The 19,407-nt window shown below is 41.4% G+C and overlaps 1 protein-coding gene across 1 annotated transcript in view; it reads right to left on the bottom strand.

Annotated features, from left to right (window-relative positions):
* LOC104531897 (UPF0606 protein KIAA1549L-like) overlaps positions 1-17,828 on the bottom strand; it is a gene marked incomplete at its 3' end in the record, with an annotated part of 20,329 nt that extends 2,501 nt beyond the window's left edge. The window contains exons 1-9 of the mRNA XM_029087209.1: positions 17,489-17,828; positions 14,027-14,641; positions 12,647-12,759; positions 10,963-11,182; positions 9,789-9,922; positions 7,303-7,465; positions 4,157-4,216; positions 2,423-2,574; positions 784-955 (exon numbers count right to left, since the gene is read on the bottom strand). Of these exons, the coding sequence (XP_028943042.1) occupies positions 784-955; positions 2,423-2,574; positions 4,157-4,216; positions 7,303-7,465; positions 9,789-9,922; positions 10,963-11,182; positions 12,647-12,759; positions 14,027-14,641; positions 17,489-17,714 (1,855 nt within the window). The remainder of the gene's footprint in view (positions 1-783; positions 956-2,422; positions 2,575-4,156; positions 4,217-7,302; positions 7,466-9,788; positions 9,923-10,962; positions 11,183-12,646; positions 12,760-14,026; positions 14,642-17,488) is intronic.
* Positions 17,829-19,407: the final 1,579 nt, after the last annotated feature.

The raw sequence follows: 19,407 nt of genomic DNA, 5'->3' as shown, positions 1-19,407 counted from the left end.
ATGGAAATCCTTGGTTTAGTCCAGTTGAAGTCAGTAACAGATCACGGTCAAATCAAAGATCAGGTACAGTCTATAGTGCATTCTCTGGAAATTAAAGTCTTTTACTGACTTAAAGAACAGGTTACTTTTTTGGTTACGTTATTCTGAATGGCACTACTGTATCTTGAATCTGAAAACTGCCCATACATATAAGTAGTTCTGTCCAGCTTCACTTTTCTGTTTTGTGTCTGCACAGTACCTTTAACAACCATGTGGTGTGCTTTACAAAATTCTTGGTGAAAATTATTATTTAAAAAAATCATCCCTTTGAGATAGAAATAATATACATTATTTTGAACAAATCAAAAATAAGGGACATCTTGATAGCCCTCACATTTTACTTTGGGCCAAGGTATTTCAATAGTGATTTAGCTCCACCAGTAATTAGCCTGTGGTGTCATGGTTTTGTTAGCATTAGAATTAATTCTGACTTAACAGTTACAAGAAGTTGCTCAGTTCACAGAAATGTATGTGTGTAAAATTAGTAGAGTTTACAGTGATCAGCTAAATAATATTTAGTATATAGCTTTGATTTACTATGATAAAAGATTAGTCTGTCTTCCATATGAAAAAGAGGAGCCTGACTTAAGCAGCTGCTCAGAAACGTGCAGCTGAAATTTCTCTGTGTGACCAGTGGAGTCTCCCCACACCTACACTGGTGTATACACAAAGAAAGAAAGAAGGAAAGAAAGAAAAAAGAGAAATAAAGGACTAAACCACAGAATTTTTAAAAGAACTTCTTACGATCAGCTTGAACTTGAATAACGTAACCCAGTGTCAAAGCCATCCGCTGGGAGTCAACGGTACTCAAAATTTTGGCAGCCGCAGTGCCCAGCAAAGGTTTCCCGTTATATAAAGTATAGTATGTCAGTTCAGCCGGCTCCTTGGGTCCTGGAATACGCTGGATTTTTACCATCTTTCGGGGGGGGGGGGGAAGAAAAAAAAAAAGAAAATGAGAGAAAGAGAAATAAACTGTTTGTATTATACCACTGCAAAACCTGCCAGGAGCTACTTGAAGGCAGTGCATGCAGGGAACTCCTTCAAGACCCCATGTAAGCATGAGGTCCATGCAAATATTCCCACAGGATCAGAGCTTCTCCCCTTCACAGCCTAGGTTATTAAGATTAGTGAGGACTGACTACCTTCTTAAAAATTTTTAAACATAATCCTAAGGCAAAACCCTATACTGAGAAAAGCATGCAGTAAAAAGGAGAAAAGGATCAAATGTTTGGACATTACAGTCCTCTGTAAAGAGGGAATTCTTAAAATCTGTCCCAATATTGAAAATTACATGTTACTGGCATGTTGCAATTGAAAATTTCCCTCACATTTTACTTCTATATGCATTATTTTTGATCCCAGGCTGACAATAAAGAGAACCACCAGCACAATTTTGGCATTGTATCTCTATCCTTCATGAGAGCACCAGAAGTGTCAAACAACTCTAATTATTAAATGAAAAAGGAGTTTTGTGATTCTTCTCCATTATGTTATTGACTAAAAAATGTCAAGTTTTCACAGAAAATATTACAAAGGTTCACACTTTTGGCAAGTAAAAACGTGTTCCTTCTTTTAAATTCTTTCAGTGGGAAAACACAGAATTGTGAGTAAATGAGAAAAGTAGTAATTTGGTTTTATATCTCACAAGAAAATCCTGAAAACCATCATGTAATTAAAAAATAAAAAAAAGAAATAACTTGTCATGCAATTTTTGAAGACCGATCCTCTCTGAATCCCCCACAATTAGCATCAGTTGGCTAAACTAGTGAGAAAACAAAATATGATCATTTCAAAATACTGAATGGGAAATGTTGTTAAATAAGAGAAAGATGATTAATAAATTGCTCAGAACTGAAATCTCTTACTTCATAATGTGATCTGTGGCCACATGATTTGATGACTAACCCTGTATAAAGACTGCTTCATACTTATTTCTTCCCCCAACAAAATTAAAAAGAAGTTCTAGCTTTATTGAGTTATGTAGGAAAGGAAGACCTAGGAATATAATTTTTTTTTCATTTAAGAAGAAAGCCTGTAACTCTTCATTATGTTGAATACAAGACTTTACACTAAAATATGCACTTTGGACCAATCTCCATGGCAACCAAAGAGAAAATGTTGATGAACACTGATAACTAATGACCATTTCTAGAAGATGAGATGCATGCAAACATGGGTGACTTCAGAAAAAGGAGCCCATCAGTTCTAGAACCCCAAGTAGCCATGCATTTTGCACTCACTGCTTTGGTATTCAAGGAAAAGACAGAAAATCTCAACCCTGTTAAACTGGAGGGTTTTTTCCACACAAACAGAGACAGGACACATGCAAACAAAGCCCTTTTCTCAACGCATATCCAGGTGCAACCGATGTCACATTGACCACCTGCACAGTGTAGCTGCCCACAGTAGTGGCACGTTTGAATCGTCTTCCTTGCTGATGGGACATCATAAACAGCGGGGCCAACCGCTGCTCCATTAATCTTGCAAAGCTCTGATTGTTCAGTCCCAGTAACGCAATATCAACCCCTTGAATAACTGTGGGAATGGAGAAAATCACATATCAGCACATTTTAGATGGACAGATAAAAGTAACATGTGGTCTGCAGGGCAGTTTGGGACAGTGATGTACTAACTGCTTACAAGAAAAATAACTGGACATTGTTACAGCCCCTCAGTAATTCCCGATGGGGATATAACGTGCTTCAGTTTCAGCTCCTGCACTGTTCTTCTCAGATAATGTCAATGATACATCAGAGAATAAAATCCTCCAAAAAAAATTCTTAAGCCTTCAGTTTACCAAAATGGCTCTGGCAAGCGACTAAACTCTGATCTTCAACACAAAAGTAAGTGAAAACCTGTTTGAGACCTGCCAGTTTTTACTCTTATTGACAGATGCTCCTGTCAACTAAATGACAGATTTTTGTCCAGCAGTTTTGAATTCTGAAGTTAGAATTTTGTCCAACTCGATGTGAAATAAAATACTATATGGTTGAGAGCACTGAAAATTGAATAAACATTTCCTAAGTAAAAATTAATATAAAATTAAAAATACACTGAATTTATGTTCAGATAAGTGATATTTCACGCTAGTCTAATTCATACAAATGTATGGGTTTTCAATATTATTTAAAAAAAAAAAATCTGTAGAGAACACCACGATTTAAAAAAAAAAACCACTGCTTCCATCGTAATATCAATAATATTCAACTACAGCAAGTGTACAAAAGCAAGAAATGGCATATCAGGTTCACAGGGTCCAAACAGAGAGGAGCTGTAAAACTCTCTTCAGAGCACCATTGTCTTCGCATAAACTTATTTTTTATCTCAAAATCTCTCAGGTACAAAATCACACTGGCTTTTGGAAGCAGAGTATAGAATTTAATCCATTTCATGTTTGGCTCCTTTTCTCTTGCTCTCCTGAGCATTAAACAATTCCAGGTACAGACACACCGGTTAGAAAGGCTTTAGTAGCTACTCAAAGATGGCTGGGGAAAAGGGTCTCTTTCTTGTCCAATTATCACTTCTAAAGTCAAAATGATTGTGAATGAGAATGTGATACCAGTAAAATGACTGCAATAAAACAAGTATTTTGAAGCCTAATCGCATCTTCCACACCTTCTTTTCCACCGACAGAAAGTTATGTGCTTAGTGCTTCAGGTGAAGGATGCAAAAATTCCTGGATGCAGCCAGAGTCAACAAATCATAAAAAACTTCCTCAGTTTAACAGATCATCTATCTGCCTTGACAGACTTGGTTATGTCTACAAGTCTGTTTTTGATTTCAGATTTAAATTCAAGTCCCAGGAGGAGGGGGGAAAAAAAAAAAAATGCCTGTTTGTGTTTTAAAACTCTGATAAAATAACGTGCTCTCGGAAGTGCTTCAACCAAAGCGCAATAAACTGAGATGAGTGTTGGACACAGGTCTCTGTTCAAGATGATGAATCACAGTTATGCCCCAGAGTAACATTAAATACATTTGCCCACTTGAATGCAGCAGGGAGGTTCAGTGGGCAGCCACTTATTTCTCTGTTTAGTTACTGCACCAATGTGTTTATATAATCAAGCACTAAAAATTATTATCTGAAGAGCACGGAGGAGGGAAGGAGATTTAAAAGTACCTGTTATCACCCAGTAGTCTCTAGTTGACTCTGACACATCAAGGTTTGGATACTCCAAAGCTTTAAAATAAAAATTGAAATTATGTCATAATATTCCAACATCCTACACATTATACATCCCAAAAATATTTGGTTAACCAGATACTGATAAATAAAATTGAACTATGGCCCAGGAGGAGATCTAAAGGCATAATTTTCGGGACTGTAATTTGTATTCTGTCTGGAAAAGGACATCAAGTGCAAGCAGTACACATGCTGCTGTACAAAGCAGAACATAGATCACGTCTGCCCATTACTAAAAGTAATGTGTAATATGCACGCTTCTATGTTATACACACTTCTGCTGTTTTCTCTCTGTGAGTAACCTCCTGAGGAAAACAAGAGGACATCCTATGGTGATTTGGTGATTTAATCCTTATTTAACCCAGACCACCATTTTAACCTAAAATAATATTAAAATAAACCAGGATCAGATTCCACCAATCACTCAGTGCAGTTCCATGTGAATTACAAACAAGACTAACGAAACTGAGCACACCTTGGAGCGTGGTACTCTCATTCTGCACCATTTAAGGTATTACTACCATATGGGTTTACATCTGTGAGAAACTGATGCTCGCTTTCTTGATGCCTTTTGTTAGCTTTTCCATCTCCGAAGTGCAGTAGGCTGTGAAGGTCAATATGCTGCTAATTCGTTATATAGCTCAGCATTTTTGCAATAGATTTATGCAAAGTGGAAAGCATTAATACTTGGAACTTCATTCAGAAAATACCCGTGCCTTGCACGTTGATACACTGCTACTGAGTTACCTTGATTTTTAAACTTCAAAGGGGCTTGAAATAGTAAACATTGTAAAGCAGCTGATTACGCACAGCAACTGCTTTTGAGGAGGGATTTCACGTCGTGTCCTGAGCTGTGCATTTCCATGACAGACTGCAAAGGCTCTGGAGGAGCTGCTGGAGTCTACTGGGAAATAACACACTCTGAGAACACCAGCAGTATTTGTTTGATAAACTGAAAGAACTGCACTGCCACATGAATAAGCATCAAACACTTTTCAAGGTAAACATTTTTACAAGACACACGATCAGTCTGAAGCCATAAACACTACGTGCATGTTAAGTTCATGAGTCTGCAGTATACCTGCTGCGCTGGGAATAAAACCAACAACTCCAAAATGAAATATAAGCCATTAGTTGCTAAAGGAGCACTAGCTAAAGACTTTATCAGGTCAGTTCATCATGTGTGAGTATCAGCAGAGAACTACAATAGCACACAAGACTTACTGTGTGACAAATGGCTTTCACAGCTCCTGACTACCAAGCCTAAGCTTGTATTGCCTTTGTGAGGAGCACCACATTCTCTTCCTACACAACAGGCCTATTTTGGAGGCCAAACACTTGAACCGAGCACAGTCATCATCAAAACTTCCTCAGGCTTTCTCCTTGTGCTCCTGGATGCCCCATGAAGACAAATCCTGCACACAGAGCACCCTTTGGACAGACTCATCCACCAGCCACAAAAAGGAAGGAGCCTGTCGCATGATGAATGGTCTACATCCCTTTCCAGGTGCCCAAGCACACCGTTTGCCAACAGCCTCCCTCCACCTCCCCTTGCCTGATGAAAATGCAAGTCCACCCTGAGACATGTCTCTTACCCTGTGTTGGAAAGTCTGATTCAAAAGTGTACTAATGCAGTGCAAGAACTCACTGTTGGGCAGTTTCACCTATTTGTTTAGAATTATCTGATTTGGATAGATAATGGCTTAAGAATAATATACGCTCCTTCTTTTTCAAGGATTTGCACAATCACCATACTTGTGATTCCGGACCACTTCGCACCACAGACAGCAGAGTGCTCATTGTGTAAATAACTGATGAATAATTGCACAAGATAATTACTCTGCTGTTGGACTGCTGCAAATAAAATGGACTGACAAAAAAAGGTAATTTGTGTTTTCCCCAGTGCTCACTTTCCAGCAGCCTGGTTCTGCTTTTTCTTAGAATCAGAAAATGAACAAGCACCTTAATAATTTTACCTAAAGCTACAAATCCACTCAGTTCAGCGTTCTGATCATAAACACCTATATGTCTCTATCCTTATGTACCTGATTATTTCAATACTTGTGAAATGAAAAATCACAAACTACTCCATCACTGGTTTAGCCAAATCAGTGAGTTTGATAGCTACCAGAAACTTAACCAGATCCTTACTAGTATTTAAGCACAGCATTTCAAGTTTCATAAGCATCTCGTGAAGATTTACACACAGTTTGATCAGCTGAAACCTGCCCTTCCTCAACCAGAGTCCACTACCTTGCAGTGACGTACCCAGCGTGTCTCTCTCTCCTCTCACTTTCAATGAACAGATAACCCAGCTCTACAGTGAGTTTAATTTCACATACCAAATATAACAAGCAGATTAAACAGAAATCCCCATAATCAAATTTCTTTTGCCTTTATTCATTTTAGAGAAACTAGCATGGACTTGGAGAGCATACATGCCACACAGGATGACCAGACACACCACTTTCTCTCTGAGTCTTCATAACAATTGAAATGCAAAGCAAATTGTTGGCATTAAAGAGCTCAGACCATATTTTAAGCTGAGGATGAAGGTCAGAAAATATACCAACAACTTTTTAAATGGAGAAGTGTAGGCAGAGCTCACCCACTACCCAAACACACATTCAAAGTGTGCTACTCAGTCCTGCGGCTGCAGTGAGTGCTGGGGTTGAGCCGTCCACTGAAGGAAAGGGCCATGCTGAAGATAAAGTTTATGTGCTGCATTAAGTTTTCCTGAAATGAAGAATTTTGGAAATTCTGTGGGGTTTTTTATATAAAACTACAATTTTATATTATTTGGAACTTGGCACAGGCATTATTTTTATTAACGACAGCATAGATGTATTTTTCCTAGTTATCTGCAAATGTTTCTAGCTGCTGAAATAAACACTGAACCCAGAAAATCCCCCCATCTAATCCCCTCCTCTATTTTTTTTGTTTAAAAAAAAAAAAAAAAGATTGAAAAAGCAGTCAGCAAAAACACCTACAATCTGTGAGCTTGACGACAAGCAGTGCTTGCAAAGCAAAAGCCTGACACTGGCTAATCTTAAGGAGCAGTATGCTGGGAAGCACATACTTACATTCTGCAATGGTGAGAGGAGGGTAGGTTAGATAGAAACCCACTAGCTCAGCTGACAGCTGATTAAGAAGGTTGCTGGAAATGGTGCCATTTAGAGTTGTGCTTTGATTGTTCACTACATAAAACAGAGTGACAGCTTGGGAGACATTGGAGGTGTTCAAAATCTGAAACAGAAGTAAAGAAATAATGTGTAGCTGTGTTTCAGCTCAATTGCAAAGAAGAAAAAACAACAACAAAAAAACCCCACAAAACCAGTGCATACAAACTGGGAAAAAGTTAACTTGGACAATGGATTAGATACAGCTCACTCAATATGATTGTGTAAAGCAGGTTGTGATACTTTAACTCCTACTTTAGTACATGCAGAGTTACTGGAGGACAGCAGCAGGCTGGACTGAAAATATTTTTCCCTGTTTTTTACCAGGAAGCATGAGATGAAGGAGAGGATGCTTATCAGAAAAAATGTTCAGTATTGGATGCAGAGGAACTAGGCCTGTATATCTTGCTCTCTCTGCTGTCTTCCTAGCACAGTTATCTAGACCTACTCCTTTTCCATATGAAATAGAGGGATATCATGTCTCTTCTGTTCCTAGCATCATGCCATGACTGGCTCTCCTCCCCGCTTTAGCTCTATGCTAGTCTCTTCCTGAGCCCAAATCTGAAGAGTGCATTTAAGGATCAATTCTATTTAGGGAGTACTGGATCAGACCCTCAAACACCAGTTTCATGCAGGAAGCAGAGACATGAAGGCAGGGCAGGGCAGGAAAAAGCCCATGTTTTCTCAGAAAACTCATGCTCTAGGACAAGAAGGATGGTTTTTTAGTTACTAATATTGTAGGTAGGGCCAACAGTATTCAGCATTCATGAATGTTATTTAAATATCCCATTTTTATGATTTGGTTCACTAAGTAAAAATATAAAACATGGTATAATTAAAGCATCAGAAGAAGAGTCCGAGGTCAGACCAAAGGTCTGCCCAGCCAACATCCACTTACAAATGGCCAAGAGTAGATGGATGAAAAACAAGCACAGGGCAAGAGACCCTCTTTTCTGCAGTGTAAGGTTAGCTCATAGCTATGGTCTAAGTCATAAATTATATGCTTGGGTTTAAAAAGGATTGATGACTTTTTATTCTATATGTTTGGCCAATTGCTTTTTGTAACCTCCATACTTTTTCTGTACTTACATCTGGCCACCTTCAAGATCTTATAACCCACCGTGTGAAAGGATTTTTCTTATCTAAACCCAAGTAGTTCTGTTACAGGAAACTCTAAATGACCACTCCTGATTCACTGCACCACTCGTGGTTGGAGAACCACAGCTGATGTAATTTCTCCTTGGGTGGAAGTTTTCATGCCTTTTACCCATGTTGCTGCCATTCTCTCTACTCTTTTAGTGCAGCAACACCTTTTCTGAAGCAGTTCCGTCTGCTCCAGAACTGTTCCTCAGTTTGTAATTAATCCAAAACCCTCACACTATTTCCTGCTGCACTGACTTAATCCACCGCATGGCACCGGAGTAATTTCAGAAAAATGTATCATGAAGATCACACCCTTGAGCCTCTTCCCCATTTATATATCTTGCATCCACGACCTCCATACTAAGCTGGCAATACCCACAAAAGCCACAACTACCATCTTTTTCTAGGGCTCTTTACAAAATTGCCTCTGTGCTTTGTAAGGTCCACGACTTCTGTGAGCAAATTAGCCACCGTGAACGTCCCCTCAGCATCACAAGTCCAGCTATTGAAAAGCTTCATAATCACTTTACCCACTGCAGTAGGTCACCTCTTGCCATGCACTTTCCTGTTTCTCTGTGCAGCTGGAGTTTGAACACAAGCTCACAAGAGACAGTACCAAGGTAACTAAGCAGAGCTCTGATGACCAATTTTCTCCTGGCAAATTACACGCAAACTATTCTGAGGAGCACAAGTCCATACACAGAGTTTTATTACACATCAAATATATGTGATAGTATCACCTAGAGGATAATTTATTTATTCCTGAAGTATGGCACAGAGCATAAGAGTGTTGGCCCACTACACATAGTGAATTTGGGTTTGTGAGTGTGGAACTATAATGCACACAAAAAAAGAAAGAAATATATTCCATTAGCTTAGATCTTACAAACAGCTTTGCATGACACTATACCTGAATAGCCTACAAACAACTAATATATCAGAATAACATATTCATTAACAACATAAATTTGGAAGAATATTTTTATATATTTCTTTTTATTAGAATCTCACTTAATTTATTTAACTGCAAACAGTAAAATTCAAATTCATTAAAATAACAGTCTTCTACAAATCGTGCCTTTGTAAGTTTTCCTGCAATAAATAAAACAATCTTATTTCAGACTGAAGCATAAACTTACTTCCATAGTGGCTATCAAAGTTGTTATGTTGAAATACAAGCATACACATAGGAAAGAACAACCCAGAGAGTTTGACAACAAGCACTGGCAAAGCACACAGCGCTGTACCTGAACTGTCAAGTTGTTGCTGGTGTTTAAGACCTTCCTCTCAGCATCCTGAAACGCTCTCTGTAACCGTTGCTCCATGGTCTGAACAAATTTGCACGACTGTATATTGTCTGTTTGACCCACAAACTGCAGCTCTGGAAAAGGAACAATGTATTTGCACGTGGGCAAAGTATTCTTGGTTGCGTAATTCCTGTAATGTCTGACAGCAAGATGACCAATGTACAGATTAAGCAGGTAAAAATTATGCCACATAAGATGCATTTATGTCATTCAAGCACTGCACTCAACTAGCCTTAATTAATATAAATGTAAGAATTAAATTGCGTTATTAGAGTTGATACTCTCCACAAACAAATGGAGAGTGTTGCTGCAGTGATATATAGGATGGTAAGACCAGTTCACTGTACAAATACTTACTCAGAGTCAGGCGGTAAGTGAAAACATTTTAAAACACAATACTCTTAAATCTTGCAGGCTATTTGCTCTTGCAAGACATAATCAACCACAATATTGATTCTCCTTCTGTTTGTGCTAGGAAAAATATACTTAACTGGGTAATTGCACTAAGCATGCATATTTAAACATGTAAGCACACATATAAGAAGTCTTTTTACAACTAAATATGTTGTTTTACAGCACTCTCTGCCCTCGACGCTGTTCTGCTGCACTGCAACTGCTCTTCACTGATGCTTGCTACAGCACAGGGTGGGGTTTACGCAGCAACCCTGGGTCAGACAGCTGGGACCCAAGTCAAATCCAGTGGGTCCAGCCAGAACAACATATACATGTACCATAGGGTCATGTTTCTCATATGATCGTCCTCAAAAGAAACACACAGGTTACTGCACAACCCAACAATTAAAGTCCATTTTAATCAAACACCAAGTCTTTGTCAAGCATGTTGGTGTGACTCATCCTGAATGCAATGCCAGTTCATTCCACAGCAGTGCCAAAAGAGGTGACAGCCGAGCACCTCAGGACAGGGGTGACACACCAGCTGTCCTGCTTGCGCCAGGAACACCAGCACAGGAAACCACAGCAGAGCTTGTCCGGCTGCTGCGCGAGAGAGCAGGGGCTGTCGCCAGAGAGCAAAGGGGAGGAGAAGCATCATCCCGTGCACTGAACTGCCAACACACACACAACCCCAGGCGCAGGTGGGCAGGACCTCACTCACCTGTTTTCAGCTGGAAGTGGTACGCGGGAAGGGGCTTCCATGGCAAGGCCAGGGCTGCCACGGACTGGAGGTGGGGTACATGCTGCTTCATGTCTGCTGTGGCGTTGCTAATGCCGTATGCAAGAAGCCTTTCAATTACAGCAGCTGGCATAAAAACCGTTCTGCCACGTGTAACGTAGTAACCAACTGTCATGTTACTTGACTGCTCCAGGATTTCAACCTAAAACACACAGGGAAACTTTTTTTTTTTTTTTTTTACTTTGCTTGCAGTTCAACCACTAATGATGGGACTTCTCATCCTGAATATAGCTCCTTTGCAGGGCTTTTATTCTGTAATCCCCTATAAGCCCTCCAGGATCAGTTAGTGTCACATCAGACATAGTATTAGCAGAACTGCTCAGGGAGCTTTAGACCCAGCCCACACAAAAGGTGCTCCGAATTGAAGCAGTGCAGTATTGCTACTACAGCTCATGTACCTCTAATTTAGACTGAAGCTTCATTCAGGTGTATATACTCAGACATTTTACTTATGGATTATAAAAACACAGAGAACTCAAGGAACATCCAGCTCCTACTTCACACCTGAAGTTCACTGACTTTGTGCCTGTGTCTGTCATTGCAGGTTTGGAGACAGATTTTTGAAAGACAAAAGTTTCCAATATTTGATTCTTCAACCTCAACTTTCTCTTCTATGCTATTTTTCCTACACTGCCCCAGATCTTAAGCTCACTGTGAGCCAAAACACGAGTTGAGTTTTACCTCAATATTCTGATTTTTCCAAGAAATTTAAGCCCTGGAACTGGTCCTCCACACTAAGTTTTAGCTGGTTTCCTCCATTAGAAAAAGGCAGCTTCTCTCAGGTTTACAAGAAGGTGGGAGAGTAAGTCTGAGTTTTCACTGTTGCTGCTGAGACTCAGGAATATACAATTCCCAAACCAACTAACACCATCCAAATTTGCAGTCGTAGAGCACGTGGACAGAAGTCAACCTGATGCCCTGTATTTTGAGCAAAATTATTTTTTTCCTTCCCAGTGGCTTGGTGAGTATAACTCCTAACAGCCTTGGACTCAGCACAAACCCCTGCCTGAATGCACAGCAACCTGTGCTGCACAGAGGAGTGCCCCAGCGACCCACCTAAGCCTGCTCCTAAGTGCAGCAATGCAGAGGTTGGTGCAATTTAGCTGCAAAGCTATGAGCAGGTCTCCCTCCTTTATTTTCAATAAAACATGCTTTCTCCTTGCTCAGGATTTTCATCCCTCTGGAATTGCACTTGTCAGGTACTGATTTTTCAAACCAGAGAGCTGACTGACAGCAGTGACCCCTCATTTAATAGTCCTGCTCCTGCAATGACCCCAGCTGAGCACAGCAGCCCTTGGCTGACCATGAACCAGAGTCAGTCCAGAGCTGCAGGGGGAGGATGAAACTGCTGTCAGTAGTCATTTCCCACAACATTCCAAAAACAAAGTTGCATTTCTTCCTTCTACTTCATCAAATAAAATGGCAAAAGCTTTAAAGCAGTCCTTATATTTTTATTTCTTGCCTGCTTTCCATAGAAAAAGCTCTGTGGTCCCCTCCAAGAGGCTTCCCACACTCAGAGACAACACTTGGAGCTGCAGCCAGCTGAGATTCTCTAGGTGGGAGAGCTCTTTTGGCGTGATTATGCAGGCAAGCCAAGTATGCTTACCTGAGCACTGACGTTTTGGTTGAAAGCTTGTCTCAGCGCTTGGTTGAGTCCTTTTCTCACACTCTCCTTGAAGGGATTGCTGACCAGCATCCTCCTTGTGTTCAGAACCAGAACTGTGGAACAACAAAAGCCACATGTTGTTTTGAGACATGGTACTATGTGCTTTTAAAAATTGTTTTATGTTGTGCTGGCTGGACACCGATCATCAAAGCAGCTAGGACTTGTAGCAGCTCCAATGGGAGCAAGAACTGCAGGGGCTCAGCAGTGTCCCCAAGTTCCCTATTCACCCCATGGCAATAACCCATTTTTGATAGAGTGAGGTCTAACAAATGCAATTTCTTTAGCAACAACAAGTCTTTGCCACGCTGTGGTTCTCTGTGAGGTACGATGCCACTTGATCGCGGGTGGACAGACTGCTGCAGCCTTCCCAGGGGCCTGAGCTGGTGCTGCACAGGTAAAGCATGTGTGCTTCATACCTTCACCAGAGTTAAATAAACAAAGAAATGTGTTACTCCACTGCTACAATTTTTTTCCACTTAGGAAGTGTCTGTACGCTTTCTTTATTAACATTATCACTAGCTTTTTCTTTTCTCTTACAATGGGCAGAAAGATTGTTTTAGCTGCACTTAAGTACTTTCAATCGCACTCTGTATACAAGCTACTTCTATCTTTAGAAAGAGTTGTTGTGCTCATCATGCTTCTTTGCTGAGATCTCCAAGATACACACATCTGGTGCTGCACTGTGATACCATAAAGAGTCCACATGAAGCCTGGGCAAGGGACCTCTCCAGACTCCTTTACTTCAGAGTTCTTACAGCTAAGGAGAAGTTGTCTGTAAAAAACCAGCCAGAGCCAGAAGTGGTACACTGTTCACATAGAAAGTTCAAATCCTCCCATTTTGAAGCATACAACTCTCAATACTGAACGTTATTTTCAAATGAATAATTAGCGATAGACGTAGGTGTTCATATAAACACAGAGTTAGGTATTGTGCTATAAACAGGGCCAAAGACTGAGGCAGGTCACTGCACTGTCCAGTGACACTGCAAAGCAGAGACCAAACCATCGTGTCATACAGAGTTGTCCTCCCACATTGGTGGTTCTGCTAGGTCTCAGCAGTGACCCACTGAACCTCAGAGCACCTGATCTCACTACTTCATTTGACACAGCATAAAATCCAAGCTACAAATAAAGCCAGTGCCATCCCTGTACTACCAACCCTGCTTTTATCTGTCTGGTTTGTCAGTGCAGCAACCTCATCCCCGGAGTAACCATCAATGCCTCCACATTCCTTCACACTTGAGTGTATTTCCCGCTCATCGCCAGTTGCCCCTCAAAGACAAGCAAGGTCCTTTCAGCAAAGTCAGTGGCCCCACATACCTGTTTTAACCATAAGGTTCCTGGAGAGCCGGCAATCCAGGGGAGGAGCTGCTGTCATGTTAGCGAAAGCGGCTGCTGCCGTGGTTTCAGGAGGAGCAGAGGTGTTTTCCACTGGAGTAGGGGGAAGCCTAGTTGCTTTCGCTGATGCTGTAATAGATGTCAAAGGTGCTGTAATTGTCAGTGGGTACGAGGTTGACGTTTTGGTGATTTCTGAGCTTGGGAACTTCTGTGTGTCAGTTACTGTTGTTTCTATCTGCCTTGGTACATGTGCTGTGGGTGCAAGTGTGGAAGCTGTGACCGTGCTGCTTTTAGGGGTTATGAGCATAGCTGTCACGTCCACGGGTAACGCAGTTGTGTTTCTTGTTGCGAAAGGAAAATCTGTATGTGTTCCTACCGAGCTTAGATCCGATGCCAACTTTGTGGCAGTGTTATTTCTTATTAGTGTCAGTATCGGTGTGCTTAAAGCCATCACAGATGGCAAGGGTGTGTTTCCAGTGCCTAGAGAAAAGAAGGAAGAAGCTGGCACTAGTGAAGCTGGAGATGATTTTCTTGTTAGTGGTTTTGCTTCTGAAGTTCCTACTGTAGGTATTGCACCAGAAGATACTCCAGATAACACTGCAATGACAGAATGGGTAAAGTTGGTTGTTGACAAAAAAGGAGAAGTTAGTGGTGTTGGTGATGCATGGAGAGAGGTTATGACAACTGACTGCAGAGAGCTGGTGGTAGGGGTTTGCAATGGGATGCCCTTGGTAGCTTGATTAGATATATTACTAGGAACTAGACTACGTCTTGTAGTACTTGGGTCCCACTCCTCCATACTAAATGCAGCTGGATTTTTATCAGCTGTAATCAAATAACCAGAGGACTCGAACTGGGCATCTGCAAATTCAGGCGAGTTTCCAGAACCAATGTCGTCTTCTATCATAAAACTGTGTAAGACAGTTGAGCTAGGAGGCTTGGTCATGGGAAAGGGGGACACAGTTGGCAGCATGCTGTGGATAGCACTGTTTTCATAGCTGGCCAAAACAGTCAAGTTGTCAGTGAGCTGAAAAGCCAATGCTGGTGTTGGGCCTAAGGTTTTTGTCAGTAAAGTGATCTTTCCAGCATCAGTTGTTTGTGATTCTAGAGAGCTAGGGAAAGCATCTGTATCATTAGCAGGAGGAACATGTAAACGGGGAGGTTCTTCATAGTGCGTACTGGCATTAACCTCTCCAACAGTGAAGAAATTAGCAACGTAGTCAGCTGTGCTTCCAGGCTTTTTTTGTAGGGGGTCAGGGACTCTCAAAGCAGCAGCAAGGGATGAATACCGAACAGGGGATGTTTTCAGTGCAAATGCTTCTACATTGAATTCTGGAAAACTATTTGACTTCATCCCAGTGAAAGGTAAATTTGAAACATTTTGACTAAAGTTTGCATATGTATAGTTTGCTGAAGAGGTGGGGAAGAGTGAGTGATTATTCGTATTCATTCTCTTTTGCAGACTTGAAACTACTGAGTATGGTACATAGTACTCAGTTTCTAATGGAGAATTACTTGGAGAAACTTCTCTTATTGCTGTTTTGACTGAGGTTTTTACTGAAGGAATATTAATACCAGCTGAAGACAGCAACGCTGTATTGGTCCACGTAGAAGCTGAAGCTGTGACCTCAGGAGAGCTGACAGGATCTAAATTGCTTTCAGAGTCCACACTCGAAATCCCAGAAAAGCTGGAGGAGCCATGGCTGTCCATCACTGTTGTCATGGAAACCAGTGGTGGCCACATACCCCATGCTGGAGGCATGACAGAGGCAATATGCTTTCTATCAACTGAATGTGAAGTCTGACCAGAGGTAAAATGATTTAAAGCTTTTGGAGGCGAGTATTCTGCACGTGGGGTCACAACAGCTGGCACTCCCATATTTCTGTCTTTATCTGCAGTTACACCTGGACTTTCTGCAGCACCAGGTGGAAGATGTGCAGTCACAAAGACAGTAGTAGCAGATATATTTGTGATAGCAGGTTCGGGGTTTGAAAGGCCCGTAGTGGAAGTAATTAACAGCGCTGCAGCTAGATATGGACTAGTCATGCCTGTTGCCAAAACAGTGCCTAGTGTTTTTGATGCTTTGGAGAGTCTACTGGTTTGGATACCTGGAGAAACTTTGGAAAGCTGAGATCCATAAGGCAGAACACTACTAGCATTAAAACTCATGGACACCTTTGTTGTCACCCCTCTTGTGAAAGGCTGTTGAGCTGTTCTTGCCACAGGAAAACCATCAGGAGCTGGGAGGGTACGTGCAGAAGCAGTTGGCAATCTCATGCTGTTTGCCTGATAAGCTCCATCAGTCAGGTCTTCTGCAAAAGTCTGATTCAGAGCCACCACCGAGTGCTGCGAGAAAACAGTCACAGGGATTTGCAAAGCATCCTCATCAGCTGCTGCTGCTGCTGCACTGGGGCTGTTCCTGTGTGCTGTCCTAGTAAAGGTGTCGTTTGTCTCCGTTGGCAAGGACAACCTTGTGCTTGTTGAAGAGGGGTGAGTTGCATTTCTAAAGAGAAAATCTCTTTCAGTCCTAAATGCTCGTACTGGCAGCACTGCACTGCGAGCATGCTTTGCATCTGGAATAAGTGATTTTGGCAATGAAAGGGAAGATGTGCCCTCTGTTGAGCTGGAGACTTCAGCCAGGCGCTCAGAAGCTGATAACATGAAAGGTGCACTGGTGGAGCCTGTAGTGCAATTAGTCAGTGCTGTGGAAGACTGAGGATGACTCATTTGGGGTATTAGTTGTGGAGTACCCACAGGATGGAAAACTGATGTAGGAACCTCTGCTTTATCCTGAAAAACTGGTGATGACATAGGAGTGATATCACTGTTTCTGTCAGTCAACACTGCCTTAAATGGCTGACTGCTTGGTTTTACTCCAGTAGAAGCTATGTTAAACATACTATCATTAGGAAACCGCAGCAGGCTTCTGGAAGTTACTGGCAGGGAAGACTGATAAGGTTTTGACACAGGAATATCAGAGTATACAGCCAAAAAAGAGGTCCTTTCTGAAGCAGACCCTTTTCCCACTATTTCTGTGAAATGCACTCTTGTCAATCCAAAGAGACCGAGATGCACAGTATCTGTAAACAGCTCGGGACCCTTTTTGTGATTCACCATACTGGAAGGTACTACAGTGACTGTGCTTAAAGGACTATTTCTGCTTTCACTAACCTGTGAGCTGGCTGAATCTGTGCTGAAGAAACCTTCAGGATCTGCAGACAAAGGCACTCTGATGGGCAATACAGCTGGTTTAGAAAAGTTAATGGTATGAGGTGACTGAATTACCAATGAAGAGAATGATGGTGATGGAACAGCAGCAAGCATGTCTGATCCTGATGTGCTTTCTTTTGAAATGGAGGGTGTTTCTAATGGTATTAGCTGAAATGGCACAGCTGTACTTGAATGTGTCACTGATGGTGTAGTGGACAATGTGGCAAACATACCAAGTTGAGGCAAACCTGGTATAGCAGCTGTTTCATCTGCATCTTGAGATGATGACCTCAGAGGCAACTCAGCTGAAACTTCAGCGGGTTCCTGGGGCGCACTGTTTCCACTACCTTGATAAAGGGTGGTCAACAGATGAGTTTGATCCAAAGTCCTGGTACGTGTGCCAGTCAGTGTTGTTTTTATCATCTGAAGCAAGTTTGTGTTCTCCAAAGTCTGTCCCATAGAAATATCAGCTACTGAGGAAGTCTTAGTTTCTGTGGAAGGCCGTGTTGGTGATAGTATAGCTCTCCAATTAGGAAAAGATCCTGTAGAAGGAGCAACGTTGATATGCTGTTGCCTGATACCTATAAAATAATAAGTAAAATCAGTATATATTCTTCCCCAAAAGGAAGGAGTTGTCTTGTTGCAACAAATCACAAGAGATAATGCATTATGTTTAATAAAATTAATGAATGGGTTTTTTTTTTATTATTCAAAGGGCACAAAAATTCAGAGAAAGTTTAAAAAAAAAAAAAACCACCACAGTGAAAGGTACTATGTGACAGATTATAAACCCCTCAAATCACTCCGTCTGACAGAAGAATAAGGAAAGCTTCCTGGACCATACTATTTCAAAATGCTACTTTTAACTAGGATGGTTCAACATACTAAAAGACACCTTCTTAAGCTTGGTACAATTCTTGAGGTTATCACCAGTCATCCTGTGTCAAAATACTATGTGAGAAGATGGGTTGAGAAGCCATGTAGAAAGGGAATAGATTTTTACAACCAAACTTCACTGACTCGGTGTGCAGTCTGACATGGGAATAGAATGAGCATTGGCTGGGTTCCTGGAGGATGCATCTGGAGGTGCTCATCTTGCCAGTTCTAATAATGCATGCAATTATACACACAAAAGGAAGAAAACAGGGATGAACATGAGGAAAGGGCGGGTAAGATCCAAAACAAATTAGGAAATTAAACTCTTTTTTTGATATGTGCAGATGTACAACACAGCATTTCAAACACCAGTTTACTTTACATTCAGCACCATAATGTTCCTAGGCTTTGTTTTCTTAAAATGATTACAGTCATTCTAAAATCGCAGCATGGGAAATCTCACATTCCTACTAATTTAAAGATTAAGATTCACTCAAGAGTAAAAATTTAAGGGTTTTTTTTCCCCCTCCTCCTCCCTCAAGATAATAGATCAAACCTCAGTACTGGCACATGCCAAGCTGTGCCCCTTGCATAGCTAAACAGAGGCACAGCACGGAGCCAGTCCAGGCCCCCCAGCTCCAGCGCATCGGGATCAGACACAGAGGATGTCAACCTCCTTCATACCGTAATGCCCTGGCAGAGAAAGGAGGGGCAGACCTTGAGATACATGGCTATAAAACAGGCTGAACATTAGTTCCAGCCACCAACCAACCCAAGGGTCAACAGAGCCAACAGCACCAAAGGGGATCAGCCCACACAAGGAGGAGCCAGTAGTAGAACACCACACAGCACAAGAGAGGAAAATGGGTCACGCTGCCCCTATTTAAAGCTATTTATTTCTTGTGGTGCCCTTGTGCTACACCGCCCATCATCCATATGCACAGGCCAAAGTAGTTGATTAGACTGGTTCCTTCAGGCTCTTGTGTGCATTCAACAGGAACGTGCTGGAATTATGTTCAGTGTGGCATTTTCACTCTATAAACAAAAACAACCCAGAAAAAGAAACCCAAACCATAGATCTTTCATTTTATCCCTGTAATTAAGTTTTCTTAAGCCATGGTAAAGAATGGCCATTATTATCTTTCCTCCATTGAAATGCAAGAATGAACACAATCCAGAAACAAGTTGTTTCAGGATGGGTAACAGAACAGAGCTCTGCCCTTCTGACAACTGAAACAGCCCCCAGACCTTTCACTTAACACGGGCTAACTGGCAC

Source organism: Antrostomus carolinensis, unplaced genomic scaffold, assembly GCF_000700745.2.
Source record: "Antrostomus carolinensis isolate BGI_N321 unplaced genomic scaffold, ASM70074v2 scaffold23171, whole genome shotgun sequence".
NCBI lineage: Eukaryota > Metazoa > Chordata > Aves > Caprimulgiformes > Caprimulgidae > Antrostomus > Antrostomus carolinensis.
This window is presented reverse-complemented; position numbering and strand designations above follow the sequence as displayed.